This window comes from Salvelinus alpinus, chromosome 2 (assembly GCF_045679555.1).
Source record: "Salvelinus alpinus chromosome 2, SLU_Salpinus.1, whole genome shotgun sequence".
Lineage (NCBI taxonomy): Eukaryota > Metazoa > Chordata > Actinopteri > Salmoniformes > Salmonidae > Salvelinus > Salvelinus alpinus.
The window spans coordinates 101,564,592-101,591,352 of record NC_092087.1 but is presented as its reverse complement, the minus strand read 5'-3'; the positions used below and the strand labels follow the sequence as shown (position 1 = coordinate 101,591,352).

At 40.9% G+C, this 26,761-nt stretch overlaps 1 protein-coding gene across 5 annotated transcripts in view; it reads right to left on the bottom strand.

Moving 5' to 3' along the window:
• LOC139546522 (zinc finger protein ZFP2-like) overlaps positions 1 to 26,761 on the bottom strand; it is a 415,728-nt gene that overhangs the window by 301,633 nt on the left and 87,334 nt on the right. For 2 of the 5 annotated variants that reach the window (XM_071355074.1, XM_071355092.1), the window contains exon 2: positions 983 to 2,376. The exons of the other annotated variants lie outside the window; for them this stretch is intronic. In XM_071355074.1, coding sequence (XP_071211175.1) covers positions 1,154 to 2,376 — 1,223 coding nt within the window. In that variant the 3' untranslated portion in view covers positions 983 to 1,153. Of the gene's footprint in view, positions 1 to 982; positions 2,377 to 26,761 lie in introns of those variants that run through there. 5 annotated transcript variants of the gene reach the window in all.

The window sequence follows — 26,761 nt, the reverse complement described above, 5'->3', positions numbered from 1 at the left end:
CTTCTCTCTCTTTTCAGGGTTCACTCAATAGGCATGTTGTTGCATATAAAGTCCCCAATGTCATGCTCTAGTACATTTGGGTTGGCACATCTGAGAATGAACCCTGATATTATAAAAGCAGGGTAACAATGTCAATATAAATGTACCCAAAAATGTCAAGTTGGTTGCATGAATAACTATGATTAGTAAATGTTACATGATTGTAAATATGAAATATCAAAACCAAATATTCACCCCTTTGTTAATATGTATTGGCAATACTTCACTTAATGGTGAGGCATGGAATAATAAAACATGTATATTTTGTCAGGCTGAATGTTTGAATATATGAGGTGATTTGAGTCATGCTTCTTCAGTAGTGGAATAAAGACAATTAGCACTTGAATGTTGTCAAGAAATACTGGAGTGATGTAAGATTGTTAATAAAATTGATTATCGGCTGCAAGTACGTTGAAATTAAGCTGTTTTCAAGTCATTGAAAAAAATCGACCAGAAAAGACATAAACTTTCACTTTCAACGGAACATATATTGGATGTTGGGCATAGTCTTCTTTTCAACGTATTTTCAATTACGTTTTGCTAAATGGGAATAGTGCAATGTCAAAACACAGTTTTAACATGTCCAAATCAATAACCAATATGCAGAAACAGTTTGGGATATATTGAAAACCTAAACATTTTGGAGTCTTTCATTGTGATTCCAGAGGGTCACCAACGCGGTAAACAGCTAGCTACATTGTGATTCCAGTGGGTCACCAACGCGGTAAACAGCAAGCTACATTGTGATTCCAGTGGGTCACCAACGCGGTAAACAGCTAGCTACATTGTGATTCCAGTGGGTCACCAACGTGGTAAACAGCTAGCTACATTGTGATTCCAGTGGGTCACCAACGTGGTAAACAGCTAGCTACATTGTGATTCAAGTGGGTCACCAACATGGTAAGTGTAACACAACTCTTTTTTGTTAGTCACTTTTTGTTAAATCACATAAATAATAACTCTTTCAATTCAGAGCCTGGATTTTTTCCCTGAGGCTAAAATCAATTGAACAGGGGGCAAACATTTAGGGTTCTACATTGACATTCATTAAAATACTCCTACTACAATGTTAAAATAATCTACATTGTGACATTATTTAATTATTTCATTGATATCATGAAAAAACTCCTTCATGTATTTTCTGATGTTTGATCAGAGATCTTTTACCAGAGTATCTCTTCCCACATTGATCACAGCTATAAGGTTTCTCTCCTGTGTGTGTTCTCTGGTGTAATGTCAGCTGGCTAGATTGACCAAAACTCTTCCCACATTGACCACAGCTATAAAGTTTCTCTCCTGTGTGTGTTCTCTGGTGTGCAGTCAGCTGGCAAGATTGACCAAAACTCTTCCCACATTGATCACAGCTATAAGGTTTCTCTCCTGTGTGTGTTCTCTGGTGTACAGTCAGAGAGCCAGATGTAGTAAAACTCTTCCCACATTGACCACAGCTAAAGGGTTTTTCTCCTGTGTGTATTCTCTGGTGTACTGTGAGCTGGTCAGATTTAACAAAACTCTTCCCACATTGATCACAGCTATAAAGTTCATCTCCTGTGTGTGTTCTCTGGTGTAAAGTCAGATAGCCAGAAGTAGTAAAACTCTTCCCACATTGATCACAGCTATAAGGTTTCTCTCCTGTGTGTGTTCTCTGGTGCACTGTCAGATAGCCAGAAGTAGTAAAACTCTTCCCACATTGATCACAGCTATACGGTTTCTCTCCTGTGTGTGTTCTCTGGTGCACTGTCAGATCACTAGATTGACAAAAACTCTTCCCACATTGATCACAGCTATAAGGTTTCTCTCCTGTGTGTGTTCTCTGGTGCACTGTCAGATAGCCAGAAGTAGTAAAACTCTTCCCACATTGATCACAGCTATAAGGTTTCTCTCCTGTGTGTGTTCTCTGGTGTATAGTCAGATAGCTAGATGTAACAAAACTCTTCCCACATTGATCACAGCTATAAGGTTTCTCTCCTGTGTGTGTTCTCTGGTGTATAGTCAGATTGCTAGATGTAACAAAACTCTTCCCACATTGATCACAGCTATAAGGTTTATCTCCTGTGTGTATTCTCTGGTGTACTGTCAGAGAGCCAGATTTAGTAAAACTCTTCCCACATTGATCACAGCTATAAGGTTTCTCCACTATGTGGATTCTCTGATGAATTTTAATGCCTGATGAGGTGAATCTCTTCCCACAGTCAGAGCAGCAGTGAGTTCTCTTCCCTGTGGATCTCTGCAGGTGTTTATTGAGGCGTTCTGATCTGGAGAGACTCTTCTCTGCCTCGTCAGCATCATGAGGTTGTTGAGGCGCCCCAGAGGATCCACGATAGTCCCGTATCTCTCCTGTGTGAACAACAAAGTCAGATGATTAAAGGCCCACAACAGTGGAAATCCACTGTAAAAGGTGATGCCAACAGCGTAGCCATGATGTTGTACAACAATTGACGTCTGTAATGAATGTTAAAATTATTTGACAATTGTCTTAAAATGAGCAAGAATAGTCATATTTTAGTAGTAACATCAATGATTGTAGACTCAAAATAAGTTATTCATGTTGTTGAAACTCTAAGCAGTGTGCCAGACGACTTTTGGTCTCCAATATAGGCCCCTTTCTGTGTTTAATAAAATTGCGGCACAAGGGCGATGCGCACACAATTTGATTGCAGAAACACCTCCCTGCTAATGAGGAAACCGATAGTAATGGATGTAGTATATCTGCTAATGAGGAAACCACAAGTTATGGATGTAGTATATCTGCCTGGAGCAAAAATGGTGAGCAAAGCTTTTAGTTTTTCACAATGTATTCTGAATGTGAATGGGGGAAAACTCAGGGGAGTAACCTCTATTTCCAGGTTGATTATGAGTACACTTCACACTACTTTTGGATTATAATTGTAAGGCTCGTTTTAATGTCCTGCTTAATATAAATGTTTGCTACAGTATTAAGAATTATGTGTAATTATTGAAGAACCGCGTTAATGACAGTATACATTTGGGTGTTGCTAATAAAGTTAAGATTTCTTTGTATTTCACCTTTATTTAACCAGGTAGGCCAGTCGAGAACAAGTTCTCATTTACAACTGCGACCTGGCCAAGATAAAGCAAAGCAGTGCGACAAAAAAACAACAGTTACATACACTTAGGATAAACAAACGTACAGTCAATAACACAATAGAAAGTCTATATACAGTGTGTGCAAATGGAGTAAGGAGGTAAGGCAATAAATAGGCCATAGTAGCGAAGTAATTACAAATTAACACTGGAGTGATAGATGTGCAGATGATGATGTGCAAGTATAAATACTGGTGTGCAAAAGAGCAAAAAAAGTTTAAAAAACATGGGGATGAGGTAGGCAATTGGATGGGCTATGTACAGCTGCAGCGATCGGTAAGCTGCTCAGATAGCTGATGCTTAAAGTTAGTGAGGGAGAGTCTCCAGCTTCAGTGATTTTTGCAATTCGTTCCAGTCATTGGCAGCAGAGAACTGGAAGGAAAGGCGGCCAAAATAGGTGTTGGCTTTGGGGATGACCAGTGAGATATACTTCCTGGAGCACGTGCTACGGGTGGGTGTTGCTATGGTGACCAGTGAGCTGAGTTAAGGCGGAGCTTTACCTAGCAAAGACTTATAGATGACCTGGAGCCAGTGGGTTTGGAGACGAATATGTAGCGAGGGCCAGCCGACGAGAGCAGTGGTATATAGGGATATGGTGACAAAACGGATGGCACTGTGATAGACTGCATCCAGTTTGCTGTGTAGAGTGTTGGAGGCTATTTTGAAAATGACATCACTTAAGTCAAGGATCGGTAGGATAGTCAGTTTTACGAGGGTATGTTCGGCAGCGTGAGTGAAGGAGGCTTTGTTGCGAAATTGGAAGCCGATTCTAGATTTAATTTTGGATTGGAGATGCTTAATGTGAGTCTGGAATTCTAAAGTCAGAACCGTCCAGAGTAGTCATGCTGGACGGGCGGGTACGGGCAGCGATCGGTTGAAGGGCATACATTTAGTTTTACTAGCGTTTAAGAGCAGTTGGAGGCCACGGAAGGAGTGTTGTATGGCATTGAAGCTCATTTGGAGGTTTGTTAACCTTTATGGGATAGGGGGCAGCATTTTCACTTTTGGATGAATAGCGTGCCCAGAGTGAACTGCCTCCTACTCTGTCCCAGATGCTAATATATGCATATTATTATTAGTATTGGATAGAAAACACTCATATGTCCAAATAGCCACTTGTTGTTAGCGTGTTCAGCCCAGTAATCCATCTTCATGAGGCGCAGGCACTTCGTCCAGACAAAAACTCGAGAAGTTCCGTTACAGTCCTTTAGAAACATGTCAAACGATGTATGGAATCAATCTTTAGGATGTTTTTAACATAAAACATCAATAATGTTCCAACCGGAGAATTCCTTTGTCTGAAGAAAAGCACTGGAACTAGAGGTAACTCTGTCGGGAGCGCGCGTCATGAGACCAAGGCACTCTGCCAGACCACTGACTCAAAGAGGTCTCATGAGCCCCTCCTTTATAGTAGAAGCCTCATTCAAGTTTCTAAAGACGGTTGACATCTAGTGGAAGCCGTAGGAGGTGCAACTTTATCCATATCTCAATGTGTATTCGGTAAGCCAAGCTTTAAAAAACTACAAATCTCAGATTTCCCACTTCCTGGTTGGTGTTGTCTCAGGTTTTCGCCTGCCATATGAGTTCTGTTATACTCACAGACATCATTCAAACAGTTTTAGAAACTTCAGAGTGTTTTCTATCAAATACTAGTAATAATATGCATATATTAGCATCTGGGACAGAGTAGCAGGCAGTTTACTCTGGGCACCTTATTCATCCAAGCTACTCAATACTGCCCTCCTGTCACCAAGAAGTTAAGTGTCCAAAGTGTCCAAAGAAGGGCCAGATGTATACAGAATGGTGTCGTCTGCATAAAGGTGGATCAAGGAATACCCCGCAGCAAGAGCAACATCGTTGATATATACAGAGAAAAGAGTTGGCCCGAGAATTGAACCCTGTGGTACCCCCATAGAGACTGCCAGAAGTCCATACAACAGGCCCTCCGATTTGACACACTGAACTCTGTCTAAGAAGTAGTTGGTGAACCAGGCGAGTCAGTCATTTGTGAAACCAAGGCTGTTGAGTCTGCCGATAAGAATACGGTGATTGACAGAGTCGAAATCCTTGGCCAGGTTGATGAAGACAGCGACACAGTATTGTCTTTTATCAATGGCGGTTATGATATCGTTTAGTACCTTGAGCGTGGCTGAACAAAATAAACAAAATGGAGAACCGTGATTAATGAACAGTCCAGCAGGCATCAGCTATGTAGCCAAGTGATCATAGGGTCCAGTGAACAGCAATATATGAACTAGGGAAGCCGTTAGGTAGTCATTACTATGCTAGCCGGGAGATGCGCCTGGCTCGAGGCTAACTGGTGCTAGCGTCGGGACAAGGGAATTAGCCACTATAGCCACTCCAGTGCGTCCGGTGCAAAGGTCCAGAGCTTACGGCAGGAATCCGGTGATGTAGTGGCTTCTAGTCGTCTTAGTGAAGAGTCTGGGAGACATCAGCTGTGTAGCTGAGTGATCATAGGGTCCACTGAGCAGGCCGGGAGATGGGCCTGGCTCAAGGCTAGCTTCGGGGCTGGGCCACTCGGTGGCAGCTAGCTAGCTGCGATTATCCGGTGTAATGGTCCAGAGCTTACGGCAGGAATACGGTGATGTAGTGGAGAAAAACAGTCCGATATGCTCAGGGTTGATATCGCGCTGTGCAGACTGGCAGGTATTATCCAGGCTAAAAGCGGCTGGTGTCTGAGTTAAAAAGGTAAAAGCCGCTAGCAGTGGCTAACAATGACTAAATAGCTAGTAGCTAATTAGCTTCTGATGGCTAGCTGCTGATGGAGGTTCTAGCTATAAGGTCTAAAAAAAATTGCAGATCCGTATCATAATGGGTGAGGCGGGTTGCCGTCTTGGATTACAAGATGACTCTGTTAAAAACCATTGGATTTAGCAAACTCTGAAATTATTTAGTGTTTCTGTGCCCATGAAAACTTGTTTTCCTAGCGTAACATAAAGAGACACTAAATGTGACGTAGTTCGAGTGCATTTCAGAATACAAAAAAACTGTCCGACAGCAAGATCCCGTATTTAAGTTGAAGTTCAACATATGACAAGCGTAACGTTATGACTATAACTACTGTTCCCTGAAGGAGGGAAACTAGGTACAACATACTATCACAAATTCACGCCTCGCTGGAAGCCCAGCCTTCCACAGGTGATGAGCGTGAGGTTTGGATTTAATCCTTCAATTTAATACCGCTCTTCACCGACCCAGGAAGGCGTGTGGCCAAACAGGTGTTATACCTCGTTTCCCTCCTTCAGGGAAGTGTAATTATAATCAAAGTTACACTCCCTTTCAGTCGGTCAACTTCGGTAGAACATACTATGGGGAAATACAATCATTCCCCAACCGACCCAAACGAATACTAAATGAAACAGCCCATGGCAGATCACCCAGACCTGACCCCGCAAGATGCGTCAGTTTTGTCAATTTTTGTCAAATTTATTCATTGTCTTTTGTTTGAAACACTCCTGTCAGTGTTGAGTAAGGACGCACACCTGATTACACATATAGAAGTAGGACTAGTCAACCTGGACTGAGCACAAATGTAGGCCTATAAATGTGCCTATTTGGGGATGTCTGATTGTATTTCTGATTGTCTTAACGCACCACCACTAATGAGTTGTGGAGATTCTCAAAAAAAAAAAAATATTCAGCTTCTCCAACTAATTTTTTCTTCACCTCAAACAGCAGGTAAACAAAGTCTTATTAGAATCCACTACAAATGACAATAGTTGCTCAAAGTATTTGTAAATTATTTCCAGCTCTCGCCCTTTCGATAACCACTCAGCATTAAAGGGAAAAATGTAATGCTCTGATCCAGTGGAAATGTTATAAAATACCTGATTACTTCTTATCCTTTGCACAAATAGACGGCAGATGTGTCTGTCCAGAACTCACTGGCGCGGGAAACTGAGGGCCCAGAATATTTTATACAATGTTGCAAGTTTCAGAAGACCCAGTTGATAGTTGATAGAATGTTTCAAGTTCGTTGTTGACAGGCCATGTGCAGCCAATGTGATTTATAGGATATTTTTTTAAATTTAAATTTTTAAAAAAATGTAATATTTTTTTTATTTTTAATTTTATTTTTAAATCGGGATATTTTCTACCTGCAGGCTGCAAATGTTTTTGTTTGTTGGTTTCATGTAGGCTATTTTTACATAGTTGGCAACGGCAATAAAAGTTACTTTTAGATTTTTATAATTTTCATTTAGATAGAATGTAGATTAATCACAGATAATGATGTTGAGATAAAGACTATTATAATTATTATTACTATTATAAATTAAATGAAACTGTTCCAGTAAAATGGGAATATGAAAATCCTAACTGGCACCAGATCAGTAGAAATGGTCAGAGAAATTGGCACCAAATGGAAAAGGTTGCCGACTGCTGTTGTAGCCTATTACCAGAAACTATAGGAGCATAACGACTGCTGGTGTAGCCTATTACCAGAAACTATAGGAGCATAACGACTGCTGATGTAGCCTATTACCAGAAACTATAGGAGCATAACGACTGCTGGTGTAGCCTATTACCAGAAACTATAGGAGCATAACGACTGCTGGTGTAGCCCATTACCAGAAACTATAGGAGCATAACGACTGCTGGTGTAGCCTATTACCAGAAACTACAGGAGCATAACGACTGCTGGTGTAGCCTATTACCAGAAACTATAGGAGCATAACGACTGCTGGTGTAGCCTATTACCAGAAACTATAGGAGCATAACGACTGCTGGTGTAGCCTATTACCAGAAACTATAGGAGCATAACGACTGCTGGTGTAGCCTATTACCAGAAACTATAGGAGCATAACGACTGCTGGTGTAGCCTATTACCAGAAACTATAGGAGCATAACGACTGCTGGTGTAATCTATTACCAGAAACTATAGGAGCATAACGACTGCTGGTGTAGCCTACTACCAGAAACTATAGGAGCATAACGACTGCTGGTGTAGACTATTACCAGAAACTATAGGAGCATAACGACTGCTGGTGTAGCCTATTACCAGAAACTATAGGAGCATAACGACTGCTGGTGTAGCCTACTACCAGAAACTATAGGAGCATAACGACTGCTGGTGTAGACTATTACCAGAAACTATAGGAGCATAACGACTGCTGGGGTAGTCTATGACCAGAAACTATAGGAGCATAACGACTGCTGGTGTAGCCTATTACCAGAAACTATAGGAGCATAACGACTGCTGGTGTAATCTATTACCAGAAACTATAGGAGCATAACGACTGCTGGTGTAGCCTATTACCAGAAACTATAGGAGCATAACGACTGCTGGTGTAGTCTATTACCAGAAACTATAGGAGCATAACGACTGCTGGTGTAGCCTATTATCAGAAACTATAGGAGCATAATGACTGCTGGTGTAGCCTATTACCAGAAACTATAGGAGCATAACATCAGAATTTACGAAGGCCAGCAGCAGCGGGAGGAGTAGGCTAAAGAATAGGTTTTTCTGATGGTTAGGCTATCTTGTTTCAGAGGGGTGTCATCAATAGCTCATAATGACAAAGTGAAAACAGGTAAAAAACAGAAATACCTTATTTTCATAAGTATTCAGACCCTTTGCTATAAGACTCAAAATTGCTTTCAGGTGCATCTTGTTTCCATTAATCATCCTTGAGATGTATCTACAACTTGTTCAGAGTCCACCTGTGGTAAATTCAATTGATTGGATATGATTTGGAAGGCACACCTGTCTATATAAGGTCCCACAGTTGACAGTGCATGTCAGAGAAAAAAACAAGCAATGAGGTCGAAGGAATTGTCCGTAGAGCTCCAAGACAGGATTATGTCGAGGCACAGATCTGGGGAAGGGTCCCAAAACAATTCTGCAGCATTGAAGGTCCCCAAGAACACAGTGGCCTCCATCATTTTTAAATGTAATACTCTTCCTAGTCACCTGGCCAAACTGGGCGATTTGGGGCGAAGGGCCTTGGTCAGGGAGGTGAACAAAAACCTGATGGTCACTCTGACAGAGCTCCAAAGTTCCTCTGTGGAGATGGGAAAACTTTTCAGAAGGACAACCATCTCTGCAGCACTCCAACAATCAGGCCTTTATGGTAGAGTGGCCAGACGGAAGCCACTCCTCAGTAAAATACACATGACAGCCTGCTTGGAGTTTGCCAAAAGGAACCCAAAGGATGGATGGAATGGAAAAGGTCGCCGACTGCTGGTGTAGCTTATTACCAGAAACTATAGGAGCATAACATCAAAATTGACGAAGGCCAGCAGCAGCAGGAGGAGGAAGAGTTTTTTTCTGATGGTTAGGCTGTCTTGATCTCTGGCTCCCGAGTCATTTGTGTGTCTTAATTATTTAATCAAACAGCGTGCTTAAAGCATCAGACCAGTTCAGAACATATAGTTGATTTAATTAAAACACATGGGGTGTGTCTATATATGGAAAAATACACGTTATAACATTTCTACCAATCGAAAGGGCCCTAGTGCATTCATTAAGTTCAGACCATTTCCCTTTTTACACATTTTGTTACGTTACTAAATTAGATTTTTTTTAAATAATTAAATGAAAATGTTAAAATGTTTTAGAAATGCTTGAGACTCAAATAAATCGATTAATCATGGTTTCAGGATATACAGTGTTTGTTTACATTTACTGATAAACATTGGAGTAAAAAAAGCTCCTATTTTGGGTTCTGATGGGGTACAACAGTTGAACTAAGCTCATGAGGCATTTATAAGTGAATTCTTCAAAAAAACAATGGGTACCTGTCATTAATGTATAAGTCCCAAAATGGATGTAACAACTGCTGATTGCCCCTTTAAGACTACATATTGGGCTAATCTAATAGGAGATATTGAGGACTACAGTATTTCAGGCATTGTCATTGGATGCATTTGATCAATTGTTAACGTTTTGTTGATGGTCCACTCTTGATGTTCTACACGTTACAGTGTAGCTTCAGCCATTCCTACAGAACAACATTAAAGTGTAGAACCCCTTTACTGCATATTGGTTCAACGACTGCAGAGACGGTACTTACTGGTGATAAACAGATCTCCAACCTCCTCCTCTTTCACACCAATAACTGCGTCCTCCTCTTTCACATCCTTCTCCTCTTCTTTTACTGTAACATCCTCCTCCTCCTCTTTCACTCTGAACGCGTCTTCCTCTTCTTTCACTGAAACGGCTTTCTCTTCTTGTTTCACTGTGACATCCTCTTCTTCCTTCTCCTCTTTAACGACAATGTTCAGCTCCAGAGCTTCTTTCTCCGTCCAGCAGACCCCCTCTTCTTTAACGAGAGGGGAGATGTTTAGTGAGCTCATGTTCAGGGATGTTAGCTAGTTAGCTATCATTAGCGACTAGGCTAGTGCTAACTTAACCAGCCAGCTACTATAGCTGACTAATACAAAATAACGTAATATTAAATTAAATAGGTTAACAAGTAGATACGACCTAAGTGTGTCGAAAACACAGTAGCTAATATACACCGAAAGCGTATAAATAGCTTGAATCTTTCGGCTATGTTGGCTCGCAAGCTACCGAGGTGGTTGACGAGCTGTTTATGAAGAACCGTCCACTAGATTATACGTCACGCTGGCAGCGTCGCCTGAAAGACGCACATCGCCGTCTGCTGACTGGAGGGGAAACGCAGTTGAGGATCATATTTTATTTTCAGACAAAGATTATTTTAAATGGATTTAATTAAATAATACCATTATATTGAGACATACAAAGACAGGAATGTGTTGATTGATTAGTGCGAATATTTTTTTTTTACCACAGCATATTTAAGGCAGTTTCATTAAGTTATACTACATCTAAATTAGCAGCTAGCTACTGTAGGTCTATACTGCTCCTACATGGTGTAACAATACATCATGTAGATGTATATAATGAACAGACTAGGTCTATACTGCTCCTACATGGGGTAACAATACATCATATAGATGTACATAATGAACAGACTAGGTCTATACTGCTCCTACATGGTGTAACAATACATCATATAGATGTATATAATGAACAGACTAGGTCTATACTGCTCCTACTTGGTGTAACAATACATAATGTAGATGTATATAATGAACAGACTAGGTCTATACTGCTCCTACATGGTGTAACAATACATCATGTAGATGTATATAATGAACAGACTAGGTCCATACTGCTCCTACATGGTGTAACAATACATCATGTAGATGTATATAATGAACAGACTAGGTCTATACTGCTACTACATGGTGTAACAATACATCATGTAGATGTACTCTACCGTTCAAAAGTTTAGGGTCACTTAGAAATGTTTTTGAAAGAAAATAACATTTTTTCATTTATCATTTATAAAAACCTGTTTTTGCTTTGTCATTATGGGGTATTGTGATGTCATTATGGGGTATTGTGATGTCATTATTGGGTAATGTGATGTCATTATGGGGTATTGCGATGTCATTATGGGGTATTGCGATGTCATTATTGGGTAATGTGATGTCATTTTGGGGTATTGTGATGTCATTATTGGGTAATGTGATGTCATTATGGGGTATTGCGATGTCATTATTGGGTAATGTGATGTCATTATGGGGTATTGTGATGTCATTATTGGGTAATGTGATGTCATTTTGGGGTATTGTGATGTCATTATTGGGTAATGTGATGTCTTATGGGGTATTGTGATGTCATTATTGGGTATTGTGTGTAGATTGATGAGGGGAAAAAAAGATTTAATCAATTTTAGAATAAGGCTGTAATGTAAAAAAATGTAGAAAAAGTGAAGGGGTCTGAAAACTTCCGAATGCACTGTGTATATAGGGGCAATACTTTGTGACATCACTTCATGAAACAGGAGGTACAAATATATAACATAGTTTCACAGTATCAACATTCAGTGAATCAAAATATATGACCAAGCTGGAAGTGTAAACGCCAGCCCAGCCACAATCCTAGAGGTTCACTGATGATCAACCTCCTCCTTCACATCTGACTCCTGATGATCAACCTCCTCCTTCACATCTGACTCCTGATGATCAACCTCCTCCTTCACATCTGAATCCTGATGATCAACCTCCTCCTTCACATCTGACTCCTGATGATCAACCTCCTCCTTCACATCTGACTCCTGATGATCAACCTCCTCCTTCACATCTGACTCCTGATGATCAACCTCCTCCTTCACATCTGACTCCTGATCATCAACCTCCTCCTTCACATCTGACTCCTGATCATCAACCTCCTCCTTCACATCTGACTCCTGATGATCAACCTCCTCCTTCACATCTGACTCCTGATGATCAACCTCCTCCTTCACATCTGACTCCTGATGATCAACCTCCTCCTTCACATCTGACTCCAGTGATCAATCCAGAGCGTCTTCTTTTTTGGGGAATCCCGATGGACGACGTTATCGAATAGGACGTCATCACCACCACCGCCCACAAGTTAATTGTCATTCAGGTTATTAATGGGAAGAACATTAGCAATATGTCCTGTCTGGTAACTTGTCTCGTTCAAAGGATTTACATTGGCAGGTGCACAGGGAGAAACCCCATTAAAAAACTCAGTTGATCTTAAACTGCGGAAACACTTTTGGAAGTCTTTAACTGCATCAAAGTCTGTGGCCTGTGATGTTGGGACAAATGATAGTCCCTTATTATACAAGAGACAAAATTCACAAATTCTACAGCACAACGGCAGAGTCATGTCTTCAGTGTAAAACTAACAATGACTCAATAATCCTTCTGGGAATGTTATGACGTCATAAAGTTATGGGCGGATTTAGAAAGTTGGCTGTCAGAAGTACAGTTATACAATGTTAAATTACTTTTAATCTGTCTGTCTGTATATTTCAAAACATGGCATTTGAGGGTGCAGTGAGATACCCCAGAGTTGGACGATACGTTTCTCATAAATCATCTTAAATATTATACTTAATTAAACCTGGAAATCAACCAATACTCTGTTGTTAATTCAATAGAAAGGTCAAATGCTTTATTATCTAAAAGTTGAAAGTGAGTTGGCAACGGAGAGAAAAAAAATGGTGCTGATGAATGCGCTGGCTGTGTTCCAGTGGGTCTGGGCAGGTGTGATGTAGTTAATGGAGATGGAGGTGTGTTCCAGTGGATCTGGGCAGGTGTGATGTAGTTAATGGAGATGGGGGTGTGTTCTAGTGGGTCTGGGCAGGTGTGATGTAGTTAATGGAGATGGAGGTGTGTTCCAGTGGATCTGGGCAGGTGTGATGTAGTTAATGGAGATGGGGGTGTGTTCTAGTGGGTCTGGGCAGGTGTGATGTAGTTAATGGAGATGGAGGTGTGATGTAGTGGGTCTGGGCAGGTGTGATGTAGTTAATGGAGATGGAGGTGTGATGTAGTTAATGGAGATGGGGGTGTGTTCTAGTGGGTCTGGGCAGGTGTGATGTAGTTAATGGAGATGGAGGTGTGATGTAGTTAATGGAGATGGAGGTGTGTTCTAGTGGGCCTGGGAAGGTGTGATGTAGTTAATGTTTGTATGATGTTGTCGTTTGTATGTTTTGTATTGTTTATAAAAAGATAAAATAAAATATTTTTCCCAATGCAAAGTTACACCTCACTGTTCTATTTTTGGAGTTATTACATTAAACCAATCAGAATTTAGAAGAATGCCAAAGTCAGGTGTAAAGTAAAATGGAGGACCAGCCTATTCCCTATGATGTAAACTACAACAGAAATAACTTCAAATGTAAAGAGATTTCTGGCATCAGGACAAAATGTGATTCAGAGTCACCGAATATATTTTAAGTATTTTAATTAAACTCAAACGATAAACGGTAAATGAAATTCTCGTATATACGGGTTCACTGTATCACCACCATGTCCAAGCACCTTGAGCGCTTTTCTTTGTCCACATCTGGTTGCTGGGTAGAGTAGCTCCGTCTTGTGTCTCCCCTTGATTCTTCACTCAAACAATTCCTAATATGGTACTGAACAGTCTCTCAACCCCCCTGGTTGGCCTAGAGTGATGCACCCCTCCCCTCTCCAGACTGACCACAGCTTTTATGGCCTGTGTTGGTCAGTCCTTACACATCTGTATTGTTTGTGTGTGTGTAACAAAACAATATTAATCTTCAAACAATATGCTAACAGGCTATAGTGCATAAACATAAATCCTAACAAAATGTAGAACTTCAAATTAAACCAATCGTTTGCACAACATGTGAGGAGGAGGATCAAGGATGTGATTTAAAGTAAACCAACGTTTTGAAAATACAAAACGCCATCTAACCAAATATCAAAGAATGTTATCTTAGCCAGCCAGCTAACATTAGCTAAATGCAGTTATCTTAGCCGGCCAGCTAACATTAGCTATATGCAATTATCTTAGCCGGCCAGCTAACATAAGCTATATGCAGTTATCTTAGCCGGCCAGCTAACATGAGCTATATGCAGTTATCTTAGCCAGCCAGCTAACGTTAGCTATATGCAGTTATCTTAGCCTGCCAGCTAACGTTAGCTATTTAGCCAACTAGCTATTAGCCTAACCAGCGTAGCCAACCAGCTAACGTTAGCTATTTAGCCAACTAGCTATTAGCCTAACCAGCGTAGCCAACCAGCTAACGTTAGCTATTTAGCCAACTAGCTATTAGCCTAACCAGCGTAGCCAACCAGCTAACGTTAGCTATTTAGCCAACTAGCTATTAGCCTAACCAGCGTAGCCAACAGCTAACGTTAGCTATTTAGCCAACTAGCTATTAGCCTAACCAGCGTAGCCAACCAGCTAACGTTAGCTATTTAGCCAACTAGCTATTAGCCTAACCAGCGTAGCCAACCAGCTAACGTTAGCTATTTAGCCAACTAGCTATTAGCCTAACCAGCGTAGCCAACCAGCTAACGTTAGCTATTTAGCCAACTAGCTATTAGCCTAACCAGCGTAGCCAACCAGCACCGAGACCATTTAGAACCAAACTAACAAAACCTAAACGTGTTTGCAGATCAAAAGATCAGAGACAAACAGAATGATGGGAGAAAATTAACCTTCAGAAGTCATTGATCAATGCTGATAAAGTGACACACTGCTTCAATAGTAATGAGTAGTTATTTATGATGTAAGGTAATTTGTAGATCAGTCAGTTGGCAGTCGCCAGCAGTGTCGAACAAGCCCAATACCAAACCAATCAGGTGGTTGATCGACGAAATGAATCTTCAGACGTCATTGATGACGTGCTGCTGATAAAGTGATACAGGCATCAGCACACTGCTTTAAAGTTTAATGCTTTCAAGGCCTCGTACCTCCGGTATCAAACATAACATCCCCATCGAAAAGTTGACAAAACAAAAAGGAGCAAGTAGGTTGATTTCCTCTGTCGTCTTGAGCCCACGGCAAGAAGTCACCAGAGCCCACCGTGCTAACAGGTTCCCACTAGATAACACAACCACACAGTTCATGAAAAGCATGAGGTGAAGCTTGAGCTAGATATCAACCTATCGAGCTAGTGTGACCTTCCTGGTCTCTCAAGTCACTGAGTCAACACAGGAAGGAGCAATGGATGGATAGTTCATTTATTTCCAAAGCTGCAATGATGGGACACACACAGTATGGATGAATGATCAGTAGTGACGGGATATAAATAGCACTCCCACAGCAATTCTACATTAATCTGCCCTATAATATACTAATAAAACTATTGAAGTGTCTATCAAAGTCATTGTGATCGTATAGTGGATTTAACCATTCCTACTAATTCATAATTTACTATAATAAATGATTCAATTGTTTCCATGTGTCTCATATTCACTACATCAGAATAAACTGTCATCCATTTTACTATCAAAATATATCAAATTAACCTGGAAAATGACTAAATGTCCCCCTCTGGTGGCGACGAAGTATAATACACCTAAACTAACAAAACCGGGCTGATAAACTGTCTGGTGTTCATGAGTTTATAAAACATATACTTTATACATTTGTCATAAATGACCTGCATTGATGAGACACACAGTGTGGATGAATGATCAGTAGTCGATAGGGTAAAAATAGCACTCCTAAAGAAGATGCATTTTCCAGTTAGATACCAACTTGAAAGAGGGAACTTTAGCATAAAACCCACATGGAAAACTGAGATTTGGCAAATAACATATAAAGAGAGGCTTACTTGACACCAAACCAACAACAGTAGTTCCTAAAACATAAATTGCTAATGTATGATTTAAAACGTGGATTTTATGATGTAATGTCAACTTTATACATTTCTATCCCAGGACCACTCAATTTTCAAATTCTCCAAAAACCTGCTGTGGATTACCCAGAATCCAATACTTTTATCACTGAGTGTATTACACCGAGTGTAATGTAAACACACGAGCAGCGCAGCGGTCTAAGGTATGGCATCTCAGTGCTAGAGGCGTCACTACAGACCCTGGTTCAAATCCAGGCTGTATCATAACAGGCCATGATTGGGAGTCCCATTGGGCAGCGCACAATTAGCTCAGCATTGTCTGGGTTAGGGTTTGGCCGGGGTAGGCCGTCAATGTAAATAAGAATATGTTCTTAACTGACTTGCCTAGTTAAATAAAGATTAAATATATTTAAAACATGTAGCTTCATTACACCGTTACACTGGCATACAAACTCAGTAGCACAGAGTAGATCATCCATATGACCTTGGGAAATAGTGCATTGTGGGTAGTTTAGAAGATTTCCCGAAATAAGTTTTAAAAAATATGTAATAACGCAAAAACATAACTGTTTGTACTTATAGGTAACCATATCGTGACTACAACTAGCTTACTAAGTCTTTGACCACACTGTATTGTTACACTGGTGAGTAAAAACTAATGCTCCCTACACTTTAACTTGTTGTCTGAAGATAAAATATACATTTTACTCAACTGCGTTACCCATTCCAGTCAGCAGATGGCGGTCTAGGAATTTAAGGTTATGCTGCTGGTGTGACGTAAAATGTAGTGGACGGAACGCTTCTTTTAGCAGCAGCAACAACAGTCAGTCAGCCACCTCGGTAGCTTGCTAGACAAAATAGCCGAACCAATAAAGCTCTTTAGACGCTTTAGTGTATATTAGCCACTGTGTTTTAAACCCACTTCTATCGACTAGTTAGTTATCCGATTTAATTTCATATTTACGGTGTTGTTATTAGTCAGCTAGCGGGCTGGTTAAGTTAGCATTAGCCTAGCTAACATCCCCGGCCATGCGGTCACTAAGCTACTCTCCTGCTAAAGGAGATAAGGATATCACAGTAAAACAAGAAGTAGAGAATGAGGCCGTTACTGTGAAAGAAGAGGAAGACGCGTTCAGAGTGAAAGAGGAGAATATCACAGTAAAACAAGAAGTAGAGAGTGAGGCCGTTACTGTGAAAGAAGAGGAGGAAGCGTTCAGAGTGAAAGAGGAGGAGGATGTTACAGTAAAAGGAGAGGAGGATGAAGTTTATGGAGTGAAAGAGGAGGAGGAAGAGATGACTGTTACATTGAAAAAGGAGGAGGAAGAAGAGGAGGGACCTGGATATCTGGGCCCGGTTTCCCAAACGCATCTTAAGGTGTCCGATGGTTCTAACGATGAATTTAGCCATAAGATGGTTTTGAGAAACCGTTCCCTGATTAACACTCGTAAGTACTGTCTTAAATACAGAAGCACAAACTCTGCTGTTGTTGAACTGATGTTTGGTGTTAAAGGGGAAATGTGCAATTGCTACATCCATATTTTGACTTTAAATTATTTATTTATAGCCATTGATTCTTGAAGAATATAACACATGCCTCATGAGCTTATTTCAACTGTTTTTACCCCATCAGACCCCCAAATAAGCTTTTTTTACTCCAATGTTTAGAAACAATGTAAATCAACACTGTATAGCCTCAACATGGTTAAAACTATAATGTTGATATCATGGATGGTCAGTCCTTGTATCCATCGGTCTGTCTATGAATTAGAGACCAGTTACATTTCTCCAGCCCCATCCATCATCTTATTACCAAAACAGTGGTGGAATTACAGCTTTGTTATTGGTTGAACTGCAGATTGGTTGATTGTTGTGTGGCTTTTGTAAAGGGGCAACCTAGTTTTTAAACAAACAAAATGGCTGCCCAGAGTCCTGAGCTGTGTTAGAATACTCATACTAACTGCACTATTTGTGATGTTATCAGAGTATATAGTCTGCTTATTGGTCATAGTATGATGTAGTTAGTATGCCAAAAGTTCCCGGATGTCGTACTAAATTTGCCGAAATACGAAGTATACACGCAGTACTTTAGGGCCCATAATGCAATTCTTCAGGAAATGGTTGTGGCTTCAACATTTTCAGATTTGAAGAAAATGGGGGAAAATATGCAGCCGAAGTCCAACGAGAGAGCGAATACAAATGAACTGCTTTAAATAATTCTGACAAATGTTGAGCAATGCAATAAAGTAATTACTTTTCAAATAAGTTACGTTACACGTTATGTTAGCTACACTATCCTTACAAAACGCATAGCATATCTTTACAGCAGTATGTTCTGTCGTGGAAAATCGTTTTACAAATATAACACTTACAAGAACTTGTGAATTCAATAAAGGCTTTTAATACAAAATATCGGAAGCCGTGTCAGTCCGCGGAAAGGATCAACTTCCATAAGCACTGGCTCTGTTCTTATACACATACAGTGGAGCAAAAAAGTATTTAGTCAGCAAGTTCTCCCACTTAAAAAGATGAGAGAGGCTTGTAATTTTCATCATAGGTACACTTCAACTATGACAGACAAAATGAGAAAAAAAATCCAGAAAATCACATTGTAGGATTTTTTATGAATTTATTTGCAAATTTGGGTGGAAAATAAATATTTGGTCAATAACAAAAGTTTATCTCAATACTTTGTTATATACCCTTTGTTGGCAATGACAGAGGTCAAACGTTTTCTCTAAGTCTTCACAAGGTTTTCACACACTGTTGCTGGTATTTTGGCCCATTCCTCCATGCATCCCAGAAAGGTTAACCTATACCACACAAAGCTTTCTCCTTTTGCGCTGTTGACACACAATCAGTATCATACCGCTCCTGGTCACTCGAACCGATTCCACTTTACCCAATTCATCCTTCACCATCTTTGAGACCATTTAACAGGTCACCCACAAAAACATCCTTGCTGATGATTCCCACTCCGACCCTAAACTGCTGTTCATTACCAACTTTAGCCCTTTTCACTCCACTGTTCTTCACCATCGTCCACTCAGTCTCACCAACTGTATTCACGCCAAGAGAATTCCACAATGCTTCCTCCATTGCTCCTCCAGTCATCCCTGGACTCCCTCGCTCTGTGCTGTGAAAGATGTGAGAGTTTGTGTTTTCAAAGTAGCATCTATATTGTTGTCATTCCATCTATATTGTTCACATTCCAGCACATCTGTTGCTTCAAATAATGTGGACACCAAGGATGTGGATACCAGGGAACTTGAAGCTCTCAACCTGCTCCGCTACAACCCCTTCGATGAGAATGGGGGCGTGCTCAGTGTTTAGTCCCAGGGTCCTTAGCTTAGTGATGAGCTTTGAGGGCACTATGGTGTTGAACGCTGAGCTGTAGTCGATGAATAGCATTCTCACATGGGTGTTCCTTTTGTCCAGGTGGGAAAGTGCAGTGTGGAGTGCAATAGAGACTGCATCATCTGTGGATCTGTTGGGGCAGTATGCAAATTGGAGTGGGTCTAGGGTTTCTGGGATAATGGTGTTGATGTGAGCCACTACCAGCCTTTCAAAGCACTTCATGGCTACAGACGTGAGTGCTACGGGTCGGTAGTCATTTAGGCAGGTTACCTCAGTGTTCTTGGGCACAGGGACTATGGTGGTCTGCTTGAAACATCTTGCTATTAGACTCAGACAGGGGATGAAAATGTCAGTGAAGACCCTTGCCAGTTGGTCAGCGCATGCTTGGAGTACACGTCCTGGTAATCCGTCTGGCCCTGTGGCCTTGTGAATGATAACCTGTTTAAAGGTCTTACTCACATCGGCTGCGGCAAGCGTGATTACAAAGTCGTCCGGAACAGCTGATGCTGTCATGCATGTTTCAGTGTTACTTTCCTCAATGCGAGCATAGAAGTAATTTAGCTCGTCTGGTAGGCTCGTGTCACTGGGCAGCTATCGGCTGTGCTTCCCTTTGTAGTCTGTGGCAAGCCCTGCCACATCCGACGAGGGTTGGAGCCGATGTGCAAGGGGTGTATCAATCTCCCCAGGGTAGCAGTAATACGTTGAGAGATTTGTCCACAAAGGGTTACCCCTCCCATAGGTGGCTCATTATTGGGATTAATTGCTGATTCCTACCTGTAGCTCACTATGAGGTGTCTAGTGATACAGGTTAAGGACCCTGTTGGAGATTGGTGGTTGGTAGTGGAGTCGAGGGAACAAGCAGGGTTGGACACGGCCATGTTTTTATCCCACACAGTCTCTGTGGTTCATTTGAACCCCGTTCCTGGGAATTAGATTTGATTACAAATCGTCCCAGTCTACTACCACAGAAGGGGTCCGTTTGTCCCATTTCCAGCAAGGTTACGAGGCGCTTTGTCATTTCCAGAGTCAGTTTATTTTGGTACTGTCCATATGTAGCTTGTTTTTGGTCACAGAATGGCTGAATAAGTGCAACATTTTACCTGGAGCTAACTATGCAGAGCATAGCACATGTCGAATGACTTTAGCTTCCCTCCAAGCCTGAGGGCACATGCTCTCTAGTAGACTTAAATTAAAGATACTGAAAATAGGAGTGCTAATATAGTCCGCTATTATCCTCAGTAATTTTCCATCTAGATTGTCAGACCCCGGTGGCTTGTCATTGTTGATAGACAACAATCATTTTTTCAGCTCTTCCACACTGACTTTACGAAATTCTAAATTACAATGCTTGTCTTTCATAATTTGATCAGATATACTTGGATGTGTAGTGTCAGCGTTTGTTGAATAATCTTGCCAATGAAAAAATCATAAAAGTAGTGGGCTTTGTGATGAATGAGCCATCTGATTCAGTACATTTTTTCCCCAAAATGGTATGTAAGGTTCTCTAAAGCTTTTTACTATCATGTTTGTGTTACACACATGAAAACAGTATAATAAATTGGTCTATAATCAATTTTCAACATCCCTTCAGTATTTATTGACAACATTCAAATGCTAATTGTCTTTATTCCACTACTGAAGAAGCATCACTCAAATCACCTCATATTTCAAACATCCAGCCTGACAAAATATACATGTTGTATTATTCCATGCCTCACCCTTAAGTTAATTATTGCCAATACATATTAACAAAGGGGTGTACATTTGGTTTTGATATTTCATATTTACAATTATGTAACATTTAGTAATCATAATTATTTATGCAACCAGCTGACCATTTTTGGGTACAATTATATTGACGTTGTTACCCTTCTTATAGAATATCAGGATTCATTCTCAGATGTGCTAACCCAAATGCTTGACATTGGGGACTGGGCCCGATGCAACAACATGCCTATCGAGTGAACCCTGAAAAGAGAGAGAAGCTCCGCAGTAAGGTGGAAAGTTATTACGGATATTGCAGGTGTTGGTTGCTGATTGTCTCAAGGGTGGGCAGTCAACAAGTTTTGCGTTTAGCCAGTGCGTTGCCATGGATCACAATTTATTTTGTTCCAAGGGGACGAGAGTTCTAGAACTTAGTGAGTTTTAGGAAGAAGAGAGTTCTAGAAGCTTGTGAGTTTTAGGGAAAAAATATAGGATCTATTTGTTGGAAAGTGTTACTATAGCACGCTGGACGCACTGATTGGTGTCACCTCGTTAGTCAGTATGTGTTACACCTGTGCTGGCTTGTCCATCTCGTTAATGGGAAGGTGTTTCACCTGAGCTGGTCCAGGTTCTATTTAAGAGTGTCTGGCCCAGTGCTCCAGTTGTCTTGATAGATGTGGAGTGTCAACACCTTTAGTTGCGCCACCTTTTTGGTTTGCTTCCTGTCTTTAAGTTTAAGTGTGGGTTTTTCTTTTGTTTTCCTCTTCTTGGGCAGATTTAGTGGGTCTCATGGTTGGTGTCTTTTATGTCCCAGTTGTTGTTACTAGTCAATTTTCAGTGGACACCTCCATACTGTCTTTCAGAGCCCCTCCTAAAAAACAAGTTATATTTTGGGTTGGATAAAACATCACATTGTTAATATTTTAATCAATGGCATTTCTTTACAATGCTCATTAGTCTTTCAGTTGTTTTTCTTCTGGGTTTTTTTCTTCTCTTAAGTTTGTACTAAATATCTCTTTATTTTCATTGTTTTTTTCCTGTGAAGCCTCTGTGTTGCATCCATGTCTGAAATGTGCTGTATAAATTAAGCTTGATTTGAACATATTGCCAAACAAATTAACCCAATGACTGACCAATCAACAGACTCTTGGTCCATCTTGGTATGAAAATCAGTCTCAATCCCACTTTTCAAGCCTGCTGAAGGGGTGGTGGAGTGGTAAACACCACCCCCGGCTCTACCAGGGGCTTGAGGTGGTCTCCCACAGCTCTGCTGGTGGAGTGGTAAACACCACCCCCGGCTCTACCAGGGGCTTGAGGTGGTCTTCCACAGCTCTGCTTATGTCATGTTCTGTGGCCTTGCCGTTCCATTTCTTGACTGCCCCTGCAACACAGAAAGAAACACATTTAGTCGTGTTATATAAAACACTCAAACACAGTAATGGATATGGAGCATCTATGGCCTCAGTTACACCTGGCACCTAAATGTGACTTCTGTCATCTGATCACTCCAAGCTCCAAGTCTGGATGCAGTCAGGCCACCGAATATGCATAAGCAATGTCAAAAGATGAGTGTGGAAAGTACATTTTACACAAGTGACCTTCATAATAATTTAAATGTTATTTGTCACATATGTATGTTATTGCGGGTGTAGCTAAATGCTTGTGTTTCTAGCTCCAACAGTGCAGTAATATCTAACCAAATGCTTGTGTTCCTAGCTCCAACAGTAAATGCTGGTGTTCCTAGCTCCAACAGTGCAGTAATATCTAACTAAATGCTTGTGTTTCTAGCTCCAACAGTGCAGTAATATCTAACAATTTCACAACAAATACCTAATACACACAAATCTAAGTAATGGAATAAGAATATATCAATATATGTGCTGTACAGAAACCCAGACTAAAACCCCGAACAGCAAGCAATGCAGGTGTAGAAGCACGGTGGCTAGGAAACACTCCCTAGAAAGTCCAAAACCTAGGAAGAAACCAGGCTATGAGGGGTAGCCAGTCCTCTTCTGGCTGTGTCTCGGGTGGAGATTATAACAGAACATGACCAAGATGTTCATAAATGACCAGCATGAACAAATAATAATAATCACAGTAGTTGTCGAGGATGCAACAGGTCAGCACCTCAGGAGTAAATGTCAGTTTATTTTTCATAGCCGATCATTGAGTATCTCTACCGCTCCTGCTGTCTCTAGAGAGTTGAAAACAGCAGGTCTGGGACAGGTAGTACGTCCGGTGAACAGGTCAGGTTTCCATAGCCGCAGGCAGAACAGTTGAAACTGGAGCAGCAGCACGGCCAGGGGACAGCAAGGAGTCAACATGCCAGGTAGTCAGTCCTGAGGCATGGTCCTAGGGCTCAGGTACTCCGAGAGAGAGAAAGAAAGAGAGAATTAGAGAGAGCATACTTAAATTCACACAGGACACCGGATAAGACAGGAGAAATAGTCCAGAAAAACAAACTGACCCTAGCCCCCCGACACAAACTACTGCAGCATAAATACTAGAGGCCCATCCGATGATACCCCCAGACAGGGCCAAACAGGCAGGATATAATCCCACCCACTTTGCCAAAGCACAGTCCCCACACCACTAGAGGGATATCTTCAACCACCAACTTACCATCCTGAGACAAGGCGCCAACCCAGACAGGAAGACCACGTCAGTGACTCAACCCACTCAAGTGACGCACCCCTCCTAGGGACGGCATGGAAGAGCACCAGTAAGCCAGTGACTCATATATATATATATATATATATATATAAATATATGGACACGCAATATCAGAGCGGGAAAGACAGATACTAAGATACAGTAGAATAGGATAGAATACAGTATATACATATGAGATGAGTAATACATAGACTAAGATACAGTAGAATAGGATAGAATACAGTATATGAGATGAGTAATACATTGACTAAGATACAGTAGAATAGGATAGAATACAGTATATACATGCGAGATGAGTAATACATAGACTAAGATACAGTAGAATAGGATAGAATACAGTATATACATACGAGATGAGTAATACATAGACTAAGATACAGTAGAATAGGATAGAATACAGTATATACATACGAGATGAGTAATACATAGACTAAGATACAGTGAATAGGATAGAATACAGTATATACATATGAGATGAGTAATACATAGACTAAGATACAGTAGAATAGGATAGAATACAGTATATACATATGAGATGAGTAATACATAGACTAAGATACAGTAGAATAGGATAGAATACAGTATATACATATGAGATGAGTAATACATAGATGAAGATACAGTAGAATAGGATAGAATACAGTATATACAGTGGGGAGAACAAGTATTTGATACACTGCCGATTTTGCAGGTTTTCCTACTTACAAAGCATGTAGAGGTCTGTAATTTTTATCATAGGTACACTTCAACTGTGAGAGACGGAATGTAAAACAAAAATCCAGAAAATCACATTGTATGATTTTTAAGTAATTAATTTGCATTTTATTGCATGACATAAGTATTTGATCACCTACCAACCAGTAAGAATTCCGGCTCTCACAGACCTGTTAGTTTTTCTTTAAGAAGCCCTCCTGTTCTCCACTCATTACCTGTATTAACTGCACCAGTTTGAACTCGTTACCTGTATAAAAGACACCTGTCCACACACTCAATCCAACAGACTCCAACCTCTCCACAATGGCCAAGACCAGAGAGCTGTGTAAGGACATCAGGGATAAAATTGTAGACCTGCACAAGGCTGGGATGGGCTACAGGACAATAGGCAAGCAGCTTGGTGAGAAGGCAACAACTGTTGGCGCAATTATTAGAAAATGGAAGAAGTTCAAGATGACGGTCAATCACCCTCGGTCTGGGGCTCCATGCAAGATCTCACCTCGTGGGGCATCAATGATCATGAGGAAGGTGAGGGATGAGCCCAGAACTACACGGCAGGACCTGGTCAATGACCTGAAGAGAGCTGGAACCACAGTCTCAAAGAAATTCATTAGTAACACACTACGCCGTCATGGATTAAAATCCTGCAGCGCACGCAAGGTCCCCCTGCTCAAGCCAGCGCATGTCCAGGCCCGTCTGAAGTTTGCCAATGACCATCTGGATGATCCAGAGGAGGAATGGGAGAAGGTCATGTGGTCTGATCAGACAAAAATAGAGCTTGTTGGTCTAAACTCCACTCGCCGTGTTTGGAGGAAGAAGAAGGATGAGTACAACCCCAAGAACACCATCCCAACCGTGAAGCATGGAGGTGGAAACATCATTCTTTGGGGATTCTTTTCTGCAAAGGGGACAGGACGACTGCACCGTATTGAGGGGAGGATGGATGTGGCCATGTATCGCGAGATCTTGGCCAACAACCTCCTTCCCTCAGTAAGAGCATTGAAGATGGGTCGTGGCTGGGTCTTCCAGCATGACAACGACCCGAAACACACAGCCAGGGCAACTAAGGAGTGGCTCCTTAAGAAGCATCTCAAGGTCCTGGAGTGGCCTAGCCAGTCTCCAGACCTGAACCCAATAGAAAATCTTTGGAGGGAGCTGAAAGTCCATATTGCCCAGCGACAGCCCCGAAACCCAAAGGATCTGGAGAAGGTCTGTATGGAGGAGTGGGCCAAAATCCCTGCTGCAGTGTGTGCAAACCTGGTCAAGAACTACAGGAAACATATGATCTCTGTAATTGCAAACAAAGGTTTCTGTACCAAATATTAAGTTCTGATTTTCTGATGTATCAAATACTTATGTCATGCAATAAAATGCTAATTAATTACTTAAAAATCATACAATGTGATTTTCTGGATTTTTGTTTTAGATTCCGTCTCTCACAGTTGAAGTGTACCTATGATAAAAATTACAGACCTCTAAATGCTTTGTAAGTAGGAAAACCTGCAAAATCGGCAGTGTATCAAATACTTGTTCTCCCCACTGTACATATGAGATGAGTAATACATAGACTAAGATACAGTAGAATAGGATAGAATACAGTATATACATATGAGATGAGTAATACATAGACTAAGATACAGTAGAATAGAATAGAATACAGTATATACATATGAGATGAGTAATGCCAGATATGTAAACATGCAGGAGATCCACGAAGGAAAGACAGTGATGGTGCTCAGTGATGTTGTTGTAAATGGCGGGGAACAACCAATTTCGGCATTTTTAAAATAATTTTACCCCCGTTTTTTCTCCACAATTTCGATATTGTGATGTCTACAGTGCTGTTGGCTGGTCGTCATTGACCTTGCGTAGGCTTAAACACTGGTATACATTGATATTTAAGGCCATTTTGGGTAAAATGCCATTTTATCTCTGTTCTGTTTTAGTCAGGTCGGTAAATAAATATCAACTACGGTCCCCTTCTCATTTGCTTTTAACAAAAAATTAGAACAGGTCGAATTGTTACTCAG